The 23,678-nt window shown below is 34.4% G+C and overlaps 1 protein-coding gene across 4 annotated transcripts in view; it reads right to left on the reverse strand.

The window, feature by feature from the left end:
* The window catches only part of NBEA (neurobeachin), a 448,146-nt gene that overhangs the window by 222,320 nt on the left and 202,148 nt on the right, over positions 1-23,678 (reverse strand). For all 4 annotated transcript variants that reach the window (XM_041487283.1, XM_041487285.1, XM_041487282.1 and 1 more), the window contains exons 35-36: positions 22,060-22,121; positions 9,785-9,849 (exon numbers count right to left, since the gene is read on the reverse strand). In XM_041487283.1, coding sequence (XP_041343217.1) covers positions 9,785-9,849; positions 22,060-22,121 — 127 coding nt within the window. The remainder of the gene's footprint in view (positions 1-9,784; positions 9,850-22,059; positions 22,122-23,678) is intronic.

Genomic DNA, 23,678 nt, shown 5'->3' on the forward strand with positions numbered 1-23,678 from the left:
TGCAAGTGCAAGAATGAAGGGCTGAAAACAGAAGCGTAATAAATTAAAGCAGTTAAATATGTCATCACTGAGAGGCAGCAACTACAAGGTAGCAGAAGCAATGTCTTACAAAGGTTTTTGCAAAGGTACATGCTTCTGTGCTTGCTCTACTTGTTAAAGGAAACTTACTTTTTGAACTTTAAAAACTCTGTTAAAAAATAATTCCTGGTATTGATTTTTAGTTTTAACTAAAAGCTACTATGTATCCTCAAACTGCTTTCCTACTAAGTAAAAGTTGGTAAAACTCTTTACTGGATTATAGCAGAGCCAGCTAAATCTGAATCTCAGATCCATATAGACACGGCACTACTCAGTGTATTAACTGGTTTATACCTGATGAACAAGCATGTTAATGTTGTCATCCATGGCATAAGATTACCAAAAAAAAAAAAAAAAAAAGCAAGCTCCAACTTTTTGGCTTGAGAAAATGTGCCTACAACTTCTTTTTGGTTCTCAAAGGAAATAAAACCAAAATTACTCAGAAAGAATCCCAAATCAGGAGAAATCTTACCCTCAGTAGTAACAAAGAATTCCAGTACATTAAAAAAATTTAAAATCTCCCTTCCCACACTAAGAGTAAGAGAAAAGAACAAGGATCTCTAGGTCTGCAAATTCACTCCTTCATTGCAACAGGCAACTACATCATTTAAAATCTTTCATAAACTGCCTTTAGCTTATGAAAGGTATTTTCACTAAATGTAGTTCTTGAAATGTGTTTTCATTACATGAAAATGTGATTGAGTTACTTGCCTCCCACACAGCTTTGGAGGGTTCTCTGAAGCTTAAAACCCTTTTCCTCTCCAATCTAAATGTATTCTTCAGCAGCCTTAACTGTCTCATTTTGCATAAACCTTGCCCTTAGGTTTACACAGTCCTTCCTTCTGATGATCTTCTGGTAGTCTATGTATTCCTATTCCTAAGTAAACCAGATAAATTATTTTTCTTGGATGGCAAACAGTAGGTAAGAGGAGTTTTACTAATATCATAATTAGATTTTACCTTTTCTGCAAGTGCATATCCAAAACTGTCAGCAGTATTCTAGACAAATTCTAATCACTATTTACATAGTAATGTTAATGCTGCCTTATTTCATTGGAAATACCCTTTCTGATGCAATTCTATAATTGTTTTTCCCTATTTTGTGATTTTGCACAAGAAAATTTCACTGACAGATTGATCTTTTACCTCAGATATTTTCAAAAGATGCATTTTCCAAAATATGTATTTTCTGGCATGTATTTTCAAGAATATGAACACCATTATATTACAGGTTGAAACCCACCCCGTATATTCTGATTGATATTTCTGTCATCTGCCCAACCAGGTTTCCCATCCACAGTTTTTTTACCGAGCATTCTCTTTTTGGGGAAAAGTCTATTATCTGTATCTTCCCCTGACCATCACCCTGTACTGGATTGACCAATCCCACTGAGAAGCACCTTGAGGCACAAGAATGGATGTATAATTGCTATACAAAGGAGTGATCCAAAATTTGAGAGCATTCCAATTTTTACTCTCTTTTAGAAAAACCCCTGTGTTCTTCAGTGAGATCTCCTTATCACGGTGACTGAGTTATACCCACAGTTCTCATTCATGCTTGTAAATCCTCATCCTGTCCTAGCAAGCACCACTCTCAAGAGACCTAGTAGCTACATTAGTGTTGAGACAGCGATGAATCAGGCCTCCTGATCACACTTATACATTTCTACATAAATAGCACTTTCAAAGGATAAGGAGTTTAAGGAGTTTTATGAGAAGTTTCACCATAGGCTTGATGTACTTTTTATTCTCACTTCCAGCAATTCATGATTTACCAAAAAAAAAAAAAAAAAAAAAAAAAATCCTTGAGTAAATAAAAGTAAAAAAATTGACCTTGAAAAATGTTTGACTTTATCCTGTGTGACCGTTTCTTCGGTTGCAACATTGAAACTCCTACCAGTATTGAAGACAACTGTGCTTGCCAGATGAGCTGATCTCAAACAAGAACTGATGACCAGTAAAAAATCTTAACACCTCTTTGTGTGGCAATCCTTACTGCATAAGGCAGAGACTAAACACTACCTAACTTAAGGTTTCTCTTCACCCAGACAAGCTTGGCTTATACTAATATCTACAAATTTACAAACCACAGTTAAAGTCCCTTTACTAGGAAACAGGGTTGACTTGGTTTTAGACTGAATCAAAAGAATAGGAAGTCCACCAACAAAGCAGTCTGAAATCACTTGTTTCTCAAATCCTTCTACAGAGAAATGATTTTTCTGTTCAGACAACTGTGGACTTTTCAGCTGAAGATATGGGATGAAAACTCTAATTAAAATAAGCTGGTACTTCATAATAAGCATGACAAGGCTTAAGTATCTGTAGGAATAAATGGTGGGGTCTCCTTAACCTAAAAATGGAAAAAATTTCAGAGTTATGGGCAAGACTAGGCTGAGAGAAAGTTTCAGGACATGATTACTCATAAATATGAATTATTTGTAAATATTGTTTGGGAGGAGGTAAGAAGTTATTTTAAATCTATGTATCTAGGTTTCCAGAATTCTGTCCTCAGCAAAGTTGATTGCTTACAGTTTAAAGGAAGTTGTGAAAAATATGTGCAACCAATCAGAAGCCCCTGTTTTACAGATGATGGAATTTTAAAAAGCTGGATTGTGGAGTACCACATTCTGTGAAGTCATTCAAATAAATAGCCAGTGTCTGGGAGAATTTTCTTAGAATTTTGGAACTAGATATGATGATAATACTATACACAAACTGTATCAGAAACCTGTAAAAAATATAAAATGCTTGCAACACATCTAACTGTGGATTGAGGGGTTATTTGTACATCTATTATAACTGAAGGATAAAAATTCTTGTCTCACTAACTATCCTAACCTGGCTTTGCTATCCTGCAGTCATTTGCTCCTATTAATAATCTCACACAGAGAGAAAGTGCTCATAGCTTCCATGCTGCTAGACAAAAGAATTGAGCTTATGTTAGCCAGTCCTTCCTTTATTTGAAACAAACTAAAAACCTCAGATCATTCCCAAACAGCAATTTTCGAAAAAGATTACCAAATGAACATTTGTTATAATTTAGCTAAGGTCTTGCTTCCTCTGTTCATTCCTGAAGTTCTGCCAACTCACATGTCCAGGGAAACAGATGTTTCTTTCATCATATGCCTGTAGATTTATTTAAAACAAAAAAACAAAACCAAAAAACAAAGCCTGGAAATGTGCCATGTTTTCATCAAACAGTTTTTTTGACAATTTTTACTCTTAATGGCATTCATAAGAAATGAAACCTATCATTGCACTGGGTATCTGCAATAGGACAGTTCATAAACTAGTCTAACTTGAAAAGTTTGAAGTTCCACAAGATGCAGGACTGCTATGAATCTTTGAAAGTAAATTCCTATAAACTTTGCAAACTAATGTCTAACACAGAGGTATCATTTCTTGCAAGACAGTAATGATAAAGTATACCCAAGAGAAAAGTTTGAAATTATAGCATGCAAACACTGGCTATTCAACTACAACATAAGTACACTGACAAGACAAATTTCATGGAGGGTAACTACAATTGTTTCAGAAATGTCTCAGAAGCTGTAACAGATTCAATAAAACTCAGAGATGACTACAAAGAATCTGTTCCACTCCCCTAAAGACTTGCTATTTTGCAGAACAATTTTCTAAATCAAGAGGAATCTGTCTCTTTGTAACAGTGACTATCCAGTAAACATGCATGGCCAGCAGTTACAGCTGAGATGGCCTTTATCTCAGGATCACTTTCAGACATGACCTGATCAGGCAATGCTAGAAGAGGAAAGGGTGCCTCAAAACCTCTAATAGGTCTAAGAACTGTAGGTGTACTGACCCCACAAGTACACCTACACCTGATGGTTACCATAACAACGTACACTTTGTCTAACCCAAACTACTTCTCTGGAGCTAGGACAAGGACAGCTATAGTAAGGAATACAAGATTATGAACAAGCACATCTAAACAAGGGACACAAGATCACACTTTAGCTGGAGTAGAAATACAGACATTCAGTGCCCCACTTTTACAGAAGTATCTATGACAGGGCTCCTTTACTAAAGGGATATGACATCTAGGATAAATTTCTGTAAAACAGCCACAGTTAATAAAGGATTCCTCCAATCAAAAGTTACACTTGGTGAAGATGACAATAAAGCAGCAGAATTTGGTTATACCTGTCAAAGACAGAATAGCTAAACACCTTTGCTTTTATTCATGGTTTCTAAGATACTGCTTCCCCAGTGTTAATTTCTGACTGTATTTGCATATATCGGATTTTGCACATCAGACCAGAATCCTTTGCATGTGGTAGCCCTGAGCTCCATATGGTCTGAGGACCCAATATCTTGCCTTCTTGGATGATTCAGGTCAGGTACCCATTCTGTCCTGTAATCAAGATCATGATCAAAAAAGAAACAAGGAACAGCATCCATTTTGGACCCTACTACTAAATCAGTTCTTTGAGAGTTATTAGGAGACCCAACTGCAGATGCGCATCATAAATCAAATGTGGCACTACAGATATGCCTTTTAACACATGCCTGAATATTTAAGTATTGCAGACAGTAAATAATGGCTGTGAATTAATTTACCACAAACCAAACATATCAGAATTGCCAAATGGCAACAGAGGATGTCCAAAAGAAAATTTTATGTAGTTACCCCACAAAACTAGTTGAGGTAACAAGGAAAGAAAAAAGTCTTTATGAGCCTCTTTCCAGGACTGAATCAGCAATTCATCAAAATTTAAAGAAACACTGATTTCCAGATTATTCAAACATCCCGTTATTTTTCTCAAAGTACTTCAACAAAACAAGGTTTAAAAGAAGCTGGCTTCTTGTGAATTATAAGTATGCTCAGAGCTCCATGTAGGTGGATATGCTAAAATATATATTTTCATGGCTAAAGGCAGAAAACACACTTAGGTACAGAGATGGAATTACAGGAGCAAAGTTTACAATTTTAAATCTGCGATTAAATATAGGCTCACATTGCCTTAAATTTATATTAGAATTAGACCACTTCTATTTAAAATGACGAAATTATGTTAAAAGTAAAGGAAAATATTTAAATGAAAGGAACAAGACCATCTCTTTAAAGAGGTGAGTGTTAACAAATCCTAATGGGGGAAGGAAATAGATGGTGAGGATAGTAATTCAGCTCTGAAAGATGAACAGATCATGACCTAAAAAATCCATCTCTTAGGTAGGATAGATCCCTGAGATACTCTGCTTGTCAAAAACATTAAGCTAAGGTACAGCCAATTAACCACAAACTTTGGACCCTGTTTAAGTAGTAAGTCTTTTATCTATTCAGTTGTCCATCACTTCAGAATGTATACTTCTAACTGGTGCATGAATATTGCGGGACCTTTCAAATGTCAAGATAAATGATGTTCATTGTTACTCCTGTGACCACAAATCTGACTGTTTTATCTTTTTTTTATCACAGAAAGCAAACAGTTTGGCCATGGATGGTTCACCTTTTGTAAATCCCTGTTGATTGTTCTCAATTACCTTCTCTTTCAAGCAGCCAGAATGTGTTTCAAAGGGACTTGCTACATGATCTTCCAAGGGCCAGAATAAAAGATGACAAGCTTTTCCCTGGATTTTGAGGACTGTTTTAAAGATGGGTGTAACATATGCCTTTGTCCAGGCACCTGTAAACTGCCCCAATTTCCTTGACTTCTTGGATCAGTGATCAGCCTCGCAAAAACTTTCACAACCATCAGATGTACCCCATCAGGTATCATGGGCTTGTATGGCAAAAGTTGTCTCAAGGAATTCTTGACTCAGACCTTACCCACTGCTGGTAGATGTTCTCCTTGAACTCTTTCACTAAAGGCAGAGCCTTGATAAAATTTAGTGAAGATGGAGGCAAATAAGGCATTGAGCGTCTCAGTCATATCTAAATGGATGACTAAATCATCCACCCCATTCAACAACAATGACCAAGACATTTCCCTTGGCCATCCATCTAATGAAGCTCTTGTTATCCTCGATGTCTCTTCCAAGTTTCATTTCCAGCTGTCTGCTGGTCTTCCTGACAATATTCCTTATGTGCTCATGCTTTTAAATTCCTCCTTTCTAGCCAGCTTCTAGTCCCACCTCCTGTGCACTCTCTTTTTGTATCAGAGCTCTATAATAATTTCTTTTCCTGGCTGAACCATATACATTTTTCCTGTTCCTGCACTTGGATAATGCTGTACTTAAAAGTCTGATACTTTTCAGAACTACCTCAAGGAACACATTTGCCTCCCATAGGATCCGACTGACCCGTTTCCTGAATAGGCTAAAATTTGCACTCATTCTGCTACTCCAAATCCTCACTTCCCTCAGGGCCTTGAACACCACTGTTTCATGGCAAGTACAGACAAAGGTGCCATTAATTAATCCCATTCAAAAATAATTCTTGCCTACTGGTAAATAGCAGATCCTGCTGTGTGTCAGTCTTAGCTGTCTCATCCTGTATCAAGAAGTCATCCCCAGCAGTCTTCAGTAATTGTCCTCCCTACATGCACCCCACCTTGTTGCATGTCCAGAGGTTGTCAGGAAGGTTAAAGGCCCTCAAGGGCAACTAGGGTTTGTGATCCAGGTACTTCAAGGTGTTTAGAGAATGCTTCTTCCTTTCTCCCACTCTGAATGAGTGGTCTGTAACACCACTGTGACTCTCCTCTCACCCTGTCACATACACTATCAACCAGACTATCTTCCATCCCACTGAAGAACTTCAAAAATCGGAACTGCTTCTTCACAGAGAAGGCAACACTCCCTCCTTGCTTTCTCTGGCTACCTTTTCCTAGGAAATTGTCTATTGCAGCACTTCTGTCATGCAGTGCAGGCTGTCCCACCAAAGCTTATTCATTCCTTCCAATGACGTCATAGTTTTTTGATTGCATGTGGAGTAATGTCTACTCCTAGTTGCCCAAGACATATGCATTTGTATACATATTTACTTGAGGTGGAGGCTCTTATCTCTTGTTTTTGTCAATGAGCAGCCATTTTCTTTTGACCTCATCCATCACTACTCCACTAAATGTGGGCCATTGTCTCCCTCACATATCATTCCTAAAGAAGTCTTTTCGTGTCTCCTTTCACAGCCAACATTGCAGATGCATCCAGCTCTAAAATTATGAAGCCTGCTTATGTGTACACCCCACTGTAAATCTGAAATCCTAATTAAGCTGCTGTCAGTGAAGCTCTTGACATGTGTGATAACCTCAACATCATACATTCATAGCAGGAGACTGATTATATAGAAGCATAAAGTTCAAGATCATAACCAGGATGTCACTAAATCTTCCAGGTGTATTACATACCTTGAAAGAATTAATTTAAATCTGTAGTCAGATCTCTTGTTACACTAAAAGCTGTTACAACAGTCCTATTTTTAGAAAGCTGTATCAGTGTTTCTGTATTGAATTCCAAAACTACGTGTTATTCCGATCTTCCTAAAAAACCCTTATCTATACCAAAACCCACCAGAAACAGAGTAAATTAACCTATTTAAAATGAAAATGCAGCTTGTTAAAATAACAGGAATATAGTTGTAATTGTTTAAACTACACCTATACAGAAATATTTTGTTTAAGAATATTTCTAATACATTCAAAATTCCTAAAGTCACTTAAAATTATTTCAAGTAGAAATAACAAGAGTTAGGTACTCAGAAAATCACCTTATAGCATACATATATTAAAATATAGGTGTCTAGCTGAAGATATTAAAACTGAGGACTTCTGCATTACATCTAAATATTTTCATCCACATTCAAAAGAAGAATCTTCCGAAAAACTTTTGATTTATTTCCCAGGTCTCTCAAAATCTTACCCAGAAAGTCCTTCAAAATATTCTTAGTCTTCATTTTGCTTTTAATAATTTAAAATTCAATCATTATTGCACAGCGATTATATGCAATTTTACATCCCATTAACCCTGCTTTGTTTTAATTATAAAGATCCTTTGTTAGATTCCTTTAAATGATCCAGTTTATAATTTCAGGTTATCCTAGGGAGCACTTTAATTCAGCTGCACATTCATCAACTGTTTATGTCCTGTTAATTGGTGACAACTGCACAATTGCATTCTCTAGCTATGATTGATGAATTGCATTCACAAGTTCAGCTATTAAGCAGAATAAATATTTATAACAATTTTCAGTTAAAGGATTGTTATCTTTTTCCCCAAAAGGGTACATTAAAAACAAACAGGCTGATTGCAAAGAAAAGCATTTCAGTAACACACACATACTTATCCTATAGCACCTTTCTGAGAAAAGTATAGGGAGGAACGTGCGCCCATGGGCAGTCTGATTAGACATTCCTATGACTGGTTTTAAGAAGTGGTTCTTAAATGCTACTCATTTTTGAAAAGTCATTGTTAGAGGGGATTAGAAGGTCTACTGGTATCTTAAAACCTGACTGCTAAAAATATGCAGATATAGGATTTGCTCAGAATGGACATTTTATTAATAATGAGCATGCAATAATGTCTGATCTCACTATCCTGGCTGAGAAAATAAAAAAAGGTCCAAATGGTATTGCATATTACTATCCAAGAACATAAGCTTACTATAGTTATTTAGTCTGTTGCCAGGTACAATTTCTTGTACAATGTGCAGTACATGACCCACTCAGTTGAGCCCTGTTATGGTGTAAAAACTCATATTTGCCCTTCACAGCAAGAAGAATTTCCATTGGAGGGACTTATGTTTCCTACTGCACTATAACTTCAGTGTGCACAGGAAATCAAGGAGAATTTGTAACAGCCAAATACTGAGTAATAACACTTTTTTTTTTTTTGATACTCATACTCCTATATTTCTATACTGTGACATTTTCTAAACTTCATTTCAAATAAATGCATGATTTAACCACCAAAATATCAGCTAGACAAAAAATATCCTACAAATATCCTTGATACTTCACTTTAATAATTAGATATCATTGGTGAAAAAAGAAATCACACATAAAATGACAAGATCTCTTCAACAGGTGTAGTGCTATTTTTTTTTTTAGCTGCACATAACAAAATGTGTAGATTCAAATGGATTTAATGTGTTGACCAATACAAATCAGACACATTGCCTGAGTGGTTTTGTCTGTCTTGGGTAGTGTCCTACCAGAAGGGCCAAAAATTCTCCCCTTGCTTCCCAGCTTGCTGGCTGGAAGTAATGAGAAACAATGCACAGAGTAGAACACATAGAATTAAAATTACTTGAAGATTGGTAAAAAATTTCATTAAAAATTTCAAAATCAAGGAAGCTCATATAAATGTAATGTCACGTGTGGTTTCCAAGACTCAAATTGGCTGGAAATTCTAGATAAAATAATAATGAAATTATAGTATAGAGAAGTATGTCTGTAAAATGAATGCTGTGCTCCTAAAACAGATGGAGCAGCAGATGGTTTTACAGATTGGGCTCCCTGGACTGTCTGGGTAAAACAACCTTGCTGCTCTGGAGAATGGTGGTTCAATTCTCAAATAAGCCTAAACTTATATATGGTTCAAGGGAATTCTATTTCCTTCTGTCAATGAACAAAATTTTCAAAATTTACACACTTATGAATTAAATATTTACTATATAAAGAATCTATACAATAAATCTCTTAATTAACATGGCCTTTTCACAATCTTTTTGGAACAGATGGTGAGGAAGTATTATCACCCAATGGAATAAATGCAAAATGACTACTTGTTCAAAAGCTTTAAAATTCATTACCTTCCTTCATTGATGAGCTCAATAAATGCAAGTCCTGCATTCTTCTGAATAGAATTTTGCCATTCCTAAGAAGATAAAACATAACATGATCAAAACCCAAGGATTTTAAACCACATTTTTGAAGCTGACCCTGGTGACTTCCTAAGGAGATTGAATTTAGGCAGAACTTCTCAATTCCCCCCAACACTCCCCCCATCAAAAGAATGATCTGACAATTTAAAAAAACTGGAATTCATTCAGATTTTCAAATAAATTTTAGGTGGTACTGTCTTCTTTTTCACCCTTAACCAAGCTTTAGCTTCCTTGTCTAGAGAATAAGAAAACACATCTCGTTTCTGCAGTTCATGCAGCTGCCCAATGAACATCAGTGCAACAAAATAGCTTCTTCATGTTGCTTCACTGCTACACCTTGCACATTTTATTATAAAGGACAGCCAATAATCTGTGTAAAATCCACCCTCATAGAGTTCAATTTTTGCTTCTTTCTGATTATAAGTGAAAACAAAACCAGTCTATGATACCAAACTAATTTCTTAAAATTGATTTAAAGTTACCATGGATTTCCAAGATGAAATTTCAAAGCAATCTAAAACACCTAACTGATATTAAATTTAACAGGATTTTACTTCATATACCACTAAGTTAAAGAGAAGTTTCACAATGCATCACAAATAGCTTATGCCATCCCACCACTGCTTCTATCATATCAAGAATTCTGATACTTGAGATGAAAAAGAATTGATCTCTAACAAGTAAAGATTATTTTCTTTTGGATAATTCCTTAAAAATTTCTTTAAAAGCAATAAAAATTTCCCTCTGCATCATAATGCAAAAAAAAAAACAAAAAAAAAAAAAAAAAAAAAAAAAAAAAAAAAAAAAAAAAAAAAAAAAAAAAAAAAAAAAAACAAAAAAAAAAAAAAAAAAAACCAAAGTACATTAGCTGGATAACAGAGAGAGTTCCTAGACTAAGACTATATGTTGTCAATGGGTAGATGGTTACAGTTACAGAACTATTCCTTTAATAAATTAATTTACATTATTTTTTTTTCCAAGAGCAAAAAGTCAGGCAGAAATTCACAATTCTTTTTCCCTAATATGGGTGAAAAAAAAATGGCTTTCCACAGATAAGGAAATTTTCTCAAAGAACAGCTGTGAAATCTAGTCACTAATCACAAAGTGCTTACTGATTATACAAATTTACAGATATGACCAAGTCATGCATCTTAAAAAAAATACCAACAGCAACAATCTAATACTCATGACAGGTTTTTTAAAAGGCAAGTTTCTAAAACATCCAAATAATGAACATCCTCTTCACCCGTGGCTGAGTAGGTAACTCCTGGTTAGGGCAGACAGAGTATCAGCACCCAAGCCTCTATCTTATGAGCTAGAAAACCATTGTAACAGATCCTTTCTTCAGTGCCATTCATTTTGTTGTATTTCAAATCTAGTAACTGAACATAATTATATAACTTTTGGAAACAGTTAAATCATCTGTGTAGAGTAGAAAATCACTCTGAGAAGCTAAGAAATAATTCAATTACCTAAACACAGGCACCTTGAGACATTTTAAGAAACAAAAGTCTGGGTTAGAGATAGTATCCAAAGTACAGCATCTTTTTTTTATCAGAGGTTTTTGCTGTACACTATACAAAACACTATCAGCATTTTCTTTTGAGATGCTTTTCTGCACCACAGCTGCTATGACTTTGCAGTCAGAAAAGAAGTTGAAAAGAAAAAGGAGAAAGGAATAAAGGCTTCCTAAGACAGGTCGAAGAAAGCATACTAATTAAATTTTTAAAAGGTAATGGAGGGTCTTCCTGTGTCTGAAAAAGCGCAAGAGATTCTTGCAAGTGTTTTGCCAGATCTTCCTGCTCAGTGCAAAGGTCTCAGATTCTGCAGGACATTCAAAATGGCTAACTGGATTTTATGTGAGATATCTTAAATTGCCTAAAACGCCACTAAGAAGATACCTATATGGAAGCAAAAAAATCACTTCTTATATCTCCATAGGTGAAAAATCTCATCACTTTTTCTGAAGTAATTATTAATGATAAAAATTTTTAAACTTGCTCAACTATCTCCCCAAAACTAGTGAAAAACATAATGATGCGAAACCTGGAAAGAAACTAGGATTCATGCTTCATGCACTGTTTCACTGCAAATTAGCTACTACAAGATTTATTAAAGACTCTCAACCCTCCATTAATCCATAAATAAGGGAATAATCATTACTGCCACAATTTTATTTCACTTTTAGGCATAATTTAACAAACAGATTCATGAGCCTGAGAGATGACCTATATATGTGAAGAGGCACCTGGTTTTCTTTTTTTTCCATTTTGTTTTTAGAAGATGCAAACAATAGATTGAAAACATTTTTCAATGCCAGCATTACAGTTGCATTTGCAATGGCCATTCATGTCATCGCATGTCCTTTAAGAACTGGATTAAGATGTGGAGCAATTTTGTTTATATTCTTTTGGATTCCAAAGGAATCTTTCTCAACCCCAAAATGCAAGATGCTAAAAAACAGACAGTAGTTGGAAGATTTATGCTACAGCCAAGTGGAATCACAGCATAGTCATGTGGTTATTAGCAGCTAAGTGCCCGAATGACTAGACTACATCTCATGTGGTTTTGGTGTATCATGAATCTTCTGGGCCTTAGAGCAAGAGCTCGAAGCCTTTTCTGTGCCTCAAAAATGATGTAGCAATTAGGTGCTGAAATAACAGAAGCGTTTGACAAAATCATGTACGAGACAACAACTTCTATACAAGAATGCATGGATCTCTCTTCCCCTGGGGCTGCTGCTTAGTAGGCAGTGGGGATGACTCAACAAGGTGGGGTGTAGAAGACTCAGAGGCTAACACTGACAGTGTTCAAGAATGATGACACCATTCTTTGTACTAAAAATAGAACAAAAATTTTTTTAAACTCTATTAATAAATAAATTTTAAAAATTGTCTTCACGTATAATCACTAAACGTTATGACTTTAGACATTCAGTTCAATTATTATTTTATACTTCCAGTATGGCTTTGTTGTAAATAATTTTTATTATGCAAAATGCTATTAAATTCTATTAATAAAAAATGTATCAAATTATTAAGATAATGGAAATTGCCACATTCCTTAACTTCTCCTCCTAATCTATTCTGTCATTGCTTGAAAAGTGTCAATGCATAAAGAAAGCATCAGTACCATATGCTTGAAAGAAGGTTCAGACTGAAACCTGTTGTGAAACTCTTCATGCAGAGGACAGGAGATGAATAACACAGTACAGATATTGCTTGAAATTCAGATTTTTTTTAAACACGATGTACATTCATTTACTCTCTGATATCATTACAATTTTTACTTTTGAGTGTATTTTCCAAGTTCTATTTCTTTAAAAATCTCCAATCTCCAGTACACATACAAAAAAAGAAAGAAAAAAGAAAAATCAGTCCAGGCATCTTAAATTGATAATGGAAAAAAGTAGTGGAGGGGTCAAAAAGGAAAAACTAGACTTGGCATGTTAAGAACTTCTTTTAGTTTATATTATACTTTTTTCCAAATAATATTTTGCTTACAATTTTTACATTTTTATTCATGATGTCTAGAACATGTCTTAAAAAAAGTCTTGTGATAATGTAGTATAGTTATTAAAAAGAGGAATTGTGATTCTCAGAGTTCTCTCACCCTTTCCACTTTCTGCAAGGAGCTCTAGATTTGTGTAAAAAATTTCAAGTTTCTCAAAGGAGTGCAGTTACTGAAATGGAGAGATACCCGGTGTAGTAATCATCCTGCAATTCTCCTTGAACTACAGGTGCTACTGTGTCAATCAATTTTATCTTCATTGGACTTCTCTCTTCTCCATGTCTTAAATTGAACTGAGTTTAATTTGTTTTTGTCATATTGAACATTTAGTGAATTTTCTAGTCTAAGACATTGATAACTCAGTTGACACCTCAATTCTTTGATCACATTGTAATTAAAACTTATTGAGAAAAATTAAATTCTATTATACCAACTTTTTTCTTTCTAGATCTTTGAATATTTTTAATGGAAAATCTTGTATGGAGCAGAACAAGCGCTAGCTTTCATCTGGAGAAGGAAATGGAAACTATAAAAATGTGTTTGCAATTCACAACATGCATGTAATTTAGTTTGGGTTTGAACTCTATGTTGTGGAGTTACCTCCTAAAATCACCAATAACTTCCTATCCAAAAATCACCAATAACACACTTTACTTAATTTAGGAGGAAATATTCAAAAGAAATGTTACATGATATATGAAATGTTCTGTGTTTTATTTTTTTTTTTATGGCAGAAAATTGTGTCCATTAAAAGCAGGTAAAAACAGGTAAAAACAGGAAAACTGATTTCAAGACACAGTCTCAATTTTTTGGGATGATTATACTGTTTTTAAGATCATAGAATTGTCCTTTCCACTCCTAGAAGAGTTTACCTAAAGATATTGGAGTCTGAAAATCTTGCATTATTGTTTGGAATGAGAATCAGTTCTAAGAATTCCAGTAACACTGCCTGTATACTTCTCTCATACTCACATATATACTGCTGATAGAGGATAAAAAAACCATACTCTTGGTCTACTATTTCAATAACTTTGGGATCAATGTTAGGTTTTTGTAACTGGTCATCCCTTTTAAAAGTGGCTATTTCCCACAATAAGCAAGTTGCAGAATGACTGACGACATCCTCCTGGAAGGAAAATCTGCAAGTATTGGATTACTCCTGGCCTCTGGCCAAATCCCAGAAAGGAAAAGAATGTGAAACTTTCATAACACTATTTACATGAATACGAATTTAATAAAACAAAGGTAATAGAAAGTTTTAGATTACAGTTTCACAAGACTACAGCCTCATTTTTCCTCTATTCTCTTGACTTTAAATAATATGCTAATGTTTCGCTTTCTTGGAAACACATAGACCCACTGCCCATCTGATCACCTGTGGTAATTGCCCAATTTATCTTGAAAATGAAGTCAAACATGCCCAGAGGAACTTTTCATAAGTATCGTGGAAGAAAAAAAAACACCAAAAACCTACAATTGCAAAAACATTTATATTATTCAAACAACACTAGGGGAATGACCAAATTTATTTAGAAAATTAACCTTCATCATCTTGTAGAAATCCTGCATATCTTCTAATAAAGGCAGAATATATGTGCTACAAGAGGTACATATCTCCATCTAGAGCTCACCTTCTGACTGGAAAATTTTTTTTTTCAATTAAGAGATACTAAAATCATTATTAACAACATGTATACTATGTATGGCAATTTATCTTAAATGCCAGTCCACTTTTTACTCAACCACTCTTTGATGTTAGGGATAGATAACTGATTTGAAGTCTTCCCAAAATAACCAAATAAATAAATCTTTGGATGAACAAAAAAGTGTTCCTCAGATTGTCTCCATTATAGTGAACCCCATTATAGTGAACCCCCTGAAAGCTATGGTATATTTGTTATTTTTGACAGTCTCCAGTAATGAGCTTTGTATTCTTTCTCAGCCCTTCAATAAATACCAACTCACTCTGACTTTCTAGGTATTTCTTCCAGGTCTCAGATCCTTCTCAACTGTGTAGGTAGCTTTATAGAGAAGTCAGGGGAAGACACCTTACCACATTAAATACAGAGAGACTGATTCTTACAATTTCCTGATTCTGCCTGTCTTGCCATGAATCCAGAAATTGTTCAGATCAGCATCTGACTCATGTATTCTTTAATATTTTTTGACAAAAGTACTCTGACAAGGACAGGCAAGAGAAAGGGTCTGAAGTCCCTTGATAACTCTGGTATAAGATAAAAAAGAAAACATCCTGCTTATTACTAAAAGCAAAACACAGAATTAGTTTTCTAAATATATGGGAATCTCTAATGACACCTCACAGAATGATAAAGTAATATCGCTCAACAAGTAGGAAAGAATATACTAATGGTTTCCATTTGAAAGTTAGATTATCAGAAGCAGATGATCAAGAGATGAAGACAGATTGGGCTGGAAGACATTCCACACATGGACAATGCAAGAAAATTCTGATACCCCTTTAGTGTATTACAAAAAAAAAAAAAAAAAAAAAAAAAAAAAAAAAAAAAGTAAGGAAAAACTATCATCTTTTGGCAAATAGTTTTCCAGGTCATTCACCAGAACTCCTTAATTTTAGAGAAAAAAACCCAACAAACACATAAAGGGAAAAATTTTTGGCTTCTCCCGCAGTTTGTACTGGAGTTCATTTAGGAAATCACACTAAGTGTGTATAACAACCTATTTCTGTATAGGCCATGTGGTGGACTATGAAGAGCCCAAAATCAACATTAGAACCTAAGTATGTGTTTAAGCTGTACCATATTTGATACTGCATAAGGACACAGAGAAATATCCCCTCCCTCTTGATAGACCTTTATGTAGGCCAAATAGGATGAGAATATTATAGAAAGTACTCGCTTCATCTACAAAGATTTTGGTTATTGGACTTTGAGCCTGTGGTAAAATGTGAAGATACAAAACCTCATTATGGAGCAACATTAGTGAAAATTTCATACACATTTCTAGCGCCTTGTCCAGCATATGAAAATCTGTGTGGTTTTTTTGTTTATTTTAACTTCTTGCTTTAGCTTTAACTTCTCCCACCAAATGCCAAAATTCCTTTCTTGTATCTTGACTCTTACAGAGGCAGCCTGCCTTTCCTAGAGCCCCAGCCATCGATCTGCCACCTGCTATAAGCTGTTGGTTTCATGGCTACCTTAGAAGCATAATCTGGTAAAAATAACATTTTTACTCAGAGTTAGTTTTTGATTTGATGTGTCTGTTTTCACCATTACATATCCTGATGAAAGGGATCAGCAGCAATATGGAGCTAGGCATCGAGAAGATATGATACATCGGCAAGTGTGATGTTGGCCAGAGAGAAGCCTAAACTGACCACTAAAACTGTAGCCTAAGAGTGTGGTTCCATTAGATGCAGAGACCTGAATTTAAAGATTGCTGCTGTGAAAACATGAATTGTGTTTTCTCTTTTCTCCTCTGTGCTCCCAGTTTTTCAATCCTGAATCCTTTGAGTAGCTCTGGTGACTTTTTAACAAGGCTCTTAGCTGAAGAGTCACTAAACCAGGGAACAAATGTCTGGGCAGTTTTCTCATGTGTTTGTGAGTTAGTCTTGTGAATATCAGCACTAGTATGAAAGTGGGGTTCGCAGAGAAGAAGCTGTAGGGTAGAAGTAGCACAGTAGATACAGAACTCTGGTAGGATAAGTGTTTTAAAGATATGCTGGAAAAGAGGATTATTCAAACAATAAGTTTCTGTATGTTTGCACATGTGTTACTATGCATCATTCCCCTCTCTAAGATCAAATTTTATTTCAGACTTTTGCAGTGATATTATATGCAGAGTTGTCTCCTATTTGCACTAATACGAAAACAGAGGCAGTGGATAATACAACAGAAAAAATGGGAAAACATAAGCAAATGTAAAACACCCAACTTTTTTAGTGATAAGGAAAAGAGAGATTAAAAAATTATATTCTCATAGGAATTTGCATAACCAACCCTAATTTCATCATTGAAGTGATATCAAACTTAATTTCCTAAGTAGATTAAGTTGTAGGGTTTTTTTCCCCTTAGATTTAAGGGACGCAGTTATTATTTAATTTATCTTCAGCCTTTCCTATTGCAGTTGGTGTCAAAAAGACAAATAGCAAACACTTCTGTAACCGTTCTGCTATCACAGTTACTCTGAAAGGGCAATCGCTTATTCAACAAAAATTATAGACTATGAAAACTCTAGGAATACCTCTGGAAGGAGACCAAGAAGTATAATTAAAGTTGAATCTAATACTGGCAATAAGAGTAAACAGATAAGAAATATTGCAAAAAAGGAAAATATACAATGAAAAGTAAAATGTTTCTGCACAGCAGAGCTGGACAATTCCTCCTTAAACTCTTATAGAAAGCCTTAGTACAGTATGTTTAGTATCAAAAATTGTGCATTGTGCTTCTACTATATGAATTGCACATTTCAAGGCATCTTCTTGTCAGCTGCAAGGACCAAAAAAAGGTGGTTGTTTTGGTTTTATTTAAATTTTATTTTTCCTTGGTTTCTGTGTTGATCAATTGCCAGTTTCTGAAGAACTATCCAATATTTTGAGGCAGAATGTACATCTAGATCTGCTGGTGTTTACTGAAATCCCTGCAGTGCCTGGTTGATCGGCCTTTATTCTCAGAGATAAAACAACCACAAAATTTCCTTTCTGAGGATTTCCTTTGAATTTACACAAGCCAGGCACATCTTTTGGGTATTTTTTATTTGTTCATTTGTTTTTACACCTCTCCATGAAGTGCGACTAATTTCTAATTTTGATATCATTCCGAATTTTTTCTGCCACTTAGGACAATGAAGCATTTATCCTCACAATAATTATATTTTCAAACAGACTGAGTAACAAGATGTCTTGAATAATAAAACAGCATTTTCTTTTTAAGAAAATTAATTTCCCTTGTAAATAGACAAGATACAGAAAAATACAAGTGGCATGAGATAAAACTCCTTTGGGACACAACAACTCAATTTCTTCAGAAGCTGTCTCCCCAAAGAGAAGAATCCGCAAAAGATTTGGAAGTAATTAGAAACCATTGTAGTGTTTTGGTTAGGAAAAACAAAAGAAAAAATAATATGAAAAAAAGTAATTTAAATCTAAATCTGATGTAAGAAAGAACTACACTGCAAAAATTGATGCATTTTTCTAATACTGCATGGCTTATTGAAGAAATCTGCCACTCCAACAGCAACACAGCTGTGACTTGCTCAGCTAGGCTGAGGGAACAAAGACCAGCTAATCAAGCACAGATATCGTCAAACATAACACATCTTCATCCATTTTATGTTAAAATAGACTAAATACAAATAAAAAGGCCTATCTTAGGAAATGTGAAAATCATTATATGTTTATAATCAATTATTTAGAAATCTTTTATTCAAGTGCTTGGATGTGTGATTATTGTTTAAATAAGAAATACAGAAAATAAAACCTTCAAATTAACCTAAATTTTAATCTAGTGAAGTAGGTGTTACTAGGAAAAAATATAATGCAAGTTACAGTACAAGAAATATTTTGAAATCACAGACTAGTGCTTTTTGTTCTTCCCCAAACCTATAAATGATGTACCATCCATACAGGAGTTCCTTTAAAACTTAAAACGTATTTTTCACAGAAACTGCAAATTCCTTTGGGGAAAAGGCTTGATTGCGTATTCTTCAGAGCCTAAAAAGCTGCCCATATGAACTGAATTATCCATGACATGTACCTTCAGACATTTGTAATGTGATATTTCATGTAAATTTAGACCATACCTTGGATGTGAGCCGCTGGCAATGTTGATTTTATTCAGGAGCTCAGATAAGAAAAAAAATTCTGACATCCTTGCTAATCTGTAGTCGTTAACATGGAATTTCCAACATAAAAAGCATAAAAGCATCTAATTTGCTGTAGCAAATGAAAGGAAAACAAACTTTGCATTTCCCTTTCCTTTTCAATGTCTAAAGTTACTCTGTTCTGTGCAAACAAAATTGTACTTTTCAAAGGTTTTTATTATCGCCATCTATCTTTTGAGTGACACTTTTCAAACTTCCCCACATAATCTGTAAAATGTCATTCAATTTGAACATGAAGGATTTACCCAAAAGGAAGAAAAGCCCTATTTACACTGGGATTATTAAAACCCCACAAACTATATACTTTATGCAGTCTTTCCAGTTCACATTAGTTAATTTGTCATAAGGAAAAAGGTAGCACTGTTTCTTCTTTATATAGAGATGAATTATCCCCATTTGCTGTGGACAACATCTCTTACAATCCAAATTCCAAGTTCTGCTCACATTTGTCTGGATTATGATATTTGGCTGTCATTTTCTTCTAGCCATTTTATGTATTACTATTTTCATAGCATTTATCTCATGTTTTCTTTTGACAGATAGTTTTAAAATGTAAATAACAAAAAAAAAAAATCTTCTCTGTAGATGAATAGAAGTACAGACTGGTTTGTCTACACCTATAGGACAAACCACTATATTCTGTGGAAATGCTGCTGTTCAGAAGAATATTCCAGAGGTCAGGAAGGTGAGGGGAGGAGACTGCAATTTGCACCACTACGGCCCCCTGTTGACCAGTTCCTGTAGAAACAACTACCATGACTCTCCCAACTAACACTACAGCATTAACTCCTGAAGAACTTCCTAATAAATGGAAATCCAGAGACAAAATCCTCCTTATTTAGAAGACAAGGAAACAACCCTGAAGTATCACATGGGGTATAAAAACTAACAGCTTGCAATTTCCTCAAGTATTTAGGTAGATGGAAAAGAGTTCTTCCAAGAAAACACTGAAGAAAATAAATAAATGCTTGAAGCTTCAAAATGATTAGGCGCTTCTCCTTATTCCAGGCATAAAGTGAACCTTATTTTTAAAACTGAAATAAAACCCAACATATACAGCAGTCATAAAAATAACAAATTGATTTTTGCTGCATTTGTTACATGCTTTACTGAGATGTCTAAAGAAAGAGCATTGCAGAAAGAGCTTAAATTTCTCTCTCTTCCTTTCAATCAATATTTGAGGCAAAGTTTCATCTCTAGGGCCCTTAATGGCAGGAATTCCTGGAGCCAGCAAATGAGTAATGTTAAACCTATGATTAGATGATGAGGCCATCAAAGACACTAGACCCTAATGCTACATTCCACTTTATTCTTGAGAACTGCAGTGAAACCAAAGGCTAGGGAAGAAAGGACTATAAGTTATGCTTTCCCTTGAAAAAATGTTTCAGGAGCTGCTAAAAATAGAAGAAAAAGTTGTATGACATGAACAATGAGCTCAAAAGCCTTAATGGATCTTTTGGAATTTTCTTGGAACCCAGGACTTCACCATTAAGTAACAAATTTTTCAAGTGCCCGGCTAGAGAAGGTTTGAAGTTGAAATCCCACTGAGGATTCCTGCCAGGGATGTATTTTTCTTTTGCTTTTCCCTAACTGATATCCCTCTAAAAGAGGGAGGAAAAAAAATACAAAGGAAAACAAGATTTAATGATTTCCTTATGACACAAGCTTGAAGAAATGCAACCTACAGACAGGCAAGGTAAGTTGGAACACTCCTCCCCCCAAAATCACTTGTAAATGTTTATTGCTTTCAGATAGATTTCTCAAAAGTAGATCTTCATTTCAATTGTCCCTAGAAATGCCTTTGTTTACAGTTTATTTTTGGTGTATGCTGTTGATGTGCAGTAATGTATGCTTAAGAAAAGCTACAAATAAGTAATTTTCTTTGATAATTATATAATAATTTAACCTGGGAATTTTATACACAAACTTGTTTTGAGTTGAACTGCTATTATAGTTCTGTGACGAACGTGGTTAATGAAATGTTGTAAGTTTTTAGAGAAGTATAAAAACTTGCAAAGTTATGTGGATCTGTTGGGAAATCATTATTTTCTTACATTCTACAAAGTTAACAAAGTTCGAAAATGTTTGCTGATAATGTCTTATTGGCAGTTTAAAGCAAAAGGGTATATACACAATATTAGCCAATAACACTTCTAGCAAAACAAATAATATGAAAATTGAGATATAAATCCAAACAGTATGAGAAACTAGTTTAGCTTTCAATATTTTATTTTTGAAAGCATTTCAAAACATGAATTTGGCTTTCTGAGAAACCCGTTAATGCTGTGTTAAAACCCCAATAATTAACCACAGAATTTTTATGTAGAAATGTTCTGCTTGTGCCAGTCTTGAGGACTACTTAATCCATGTTCCTCTGTGTTTTATATACTGACAGCTACGTAAAATATTCAATGTTATGTCGTGTATATCAAAAGTAACAAAGTCAGCACAAAGTAATGTTTTTAAAAAATCACTAATTCAAAGACAAATTTCAACGTAAAATTATGACCACAGTATCCTACTTACATATTCTAAATAAGAACAGGCTTGCAGGACAGCTCATACACAGAGAAAATGCATCATGTACATCCATACACTTTTAGAACATAAATACAAATATACCTTGTATACCCTGTGAATATAGAAAAACTATAGAATGAATATCTTAAAAAAAAAAATCTACAATTTATGTATTACCAAAAAAAAAAAAATTTTTTTTTTTTTTTTTTTTTGGTAATGAAATGGAAGAATGAAACAAACTGCCAGATACAATTCCTTGGCTGACAGTGATTACACAAGGAAATTAATACAATCAAAACCAGAGAACGCCTTACCTGTGAACAAAGCAGCATAACCAGTTCAACCACTGAAGTACTTGACTTCATACAAACAAGACCTGCAATAAACAGTCAATAATTAGTTTAAAAGATGGTGGTATTTTGATATTATAGCTCCATCATTCCAGAAATCCATAAAATATATAAATGTATATTTTTTATAATTCAGAATAAAAGAAGTTTCAAGTATGATTAACTGAGAATTTCAGTTTTAAGAATATTTAAATGTTCATAAAAATCACCTGGAATAAGCTAGAGCAGTTCAGGGCAGAATGTCTTCTAATTATTGTTGGCATTTAGCATGGTTATTTAAATAAATAAATAAATAAATAAATATTGGTATAATCTGAAGCAATTTAATATCTGATAAACATAAGTTAACAGCTTTTGAATAATAAATAATGTAAATCCATAAGACTAAAGTGATCAGTTAATAACAGGTAAAGAATAAAGCTTCTGCTTAGACATTATTGTAGTTTTCATCTGGTAATTGATTATCCTGTAATTGAAAGCTTGAGTATTAATGAAAGAGGCATTCATAAGAAATAATATTTTTATTAAAATCAAATCGCAAAAATAATTTTTAGGGCATGTTTTTTAGAACAAACCTTGGATTATGTAGTCTAACTGTTACTCATTGTTTTGTACTTCATGTAAATATCTAGTAACATTGTTGCTATTGGGAGTACTCCTTTGCAGCTTTGGAAATGTAAATTTACTCTCTGAGAGAAGGAAGCCATATCTAAGTATTTTAAAGATGAATTGTAAGGACACTTGCAGGCAATTTCATTTCCACTGTTAACTTTACATGTGCTAGCTTCTGTTATCTAAAGCCATGTAGATATTGATGTGCTGCTTTAGGGCATGGAAACACATTGGCTATGTTATAAAAATGATAAATTTACAAATGAGCTTACAAGTAATGGCTAAATAGGTGGCTGGAAAGCAAGCTGATGTGCTTTAAGAAGGTTTCTACAAACAGTGATTAGAGACAAAAGCACTCCTACACAATAGCATGTATATTTATTTTGGGTAGTGGATAAATACCCTTTTGTGCCCATTTGGCTAACAACCCCATTCTTATTGTACAGTAACACAGAACAAGCTGTAAGAAGCCACTAGGCTTCCATTCTATCAGATACAGGGGCAGCTAATGAAATAAGAGGCAGATGTGCAAAGCTCATTTAGGGAGACAATTGCTGTAATTGATCAGCTATTCTCATGCTCAAGTGCTAGAGGATCAGAAAGATTAATGAGATACTTATCACCTGCAGGCTACTTCCACTGTTTGGAAGCTGACAAAGAAAATCCAAACAGAAAACTAAACTCTACAGTTGAGCCAATGCAGGTAGGACAGACACATCAAATATTTCATCATAGAATGTTGTCTGGTTTATTATGAATTCACCTCTTGTTCTGTAAAATTTAAAAAAAGCAACCAAACAAGCAAACCAAAATAAAACCCCTTTCTGTCACATACCCACTTGTCATCAGACAAGTGGGTATGTGACAGAAAGGGTATGATCAAAATCAGACCTCAGGTATACTAAAACATGACTAAGGCTAAATAATGCTCTTGGAAACCTATCCTCATGCTACAAGCATCTTAATTTGTA

The sequence above is a fragment of the Pyrgilauda ruficollis genome, unplaced genomic scaffold (assembly GCF_017590135.1).
Source record: "Pyrgilauda ruficollis isolate IOZ18807 unplaced genomic scaffold, ASM1759013v1 scaffold8, whole genome shotgun sequence".
NCBI lineage: Eukaryota > Metazoa > Chordata > Aves > Passeriformes > Passeridae > Pyrgilauda > Pyrgilauda ruficollis.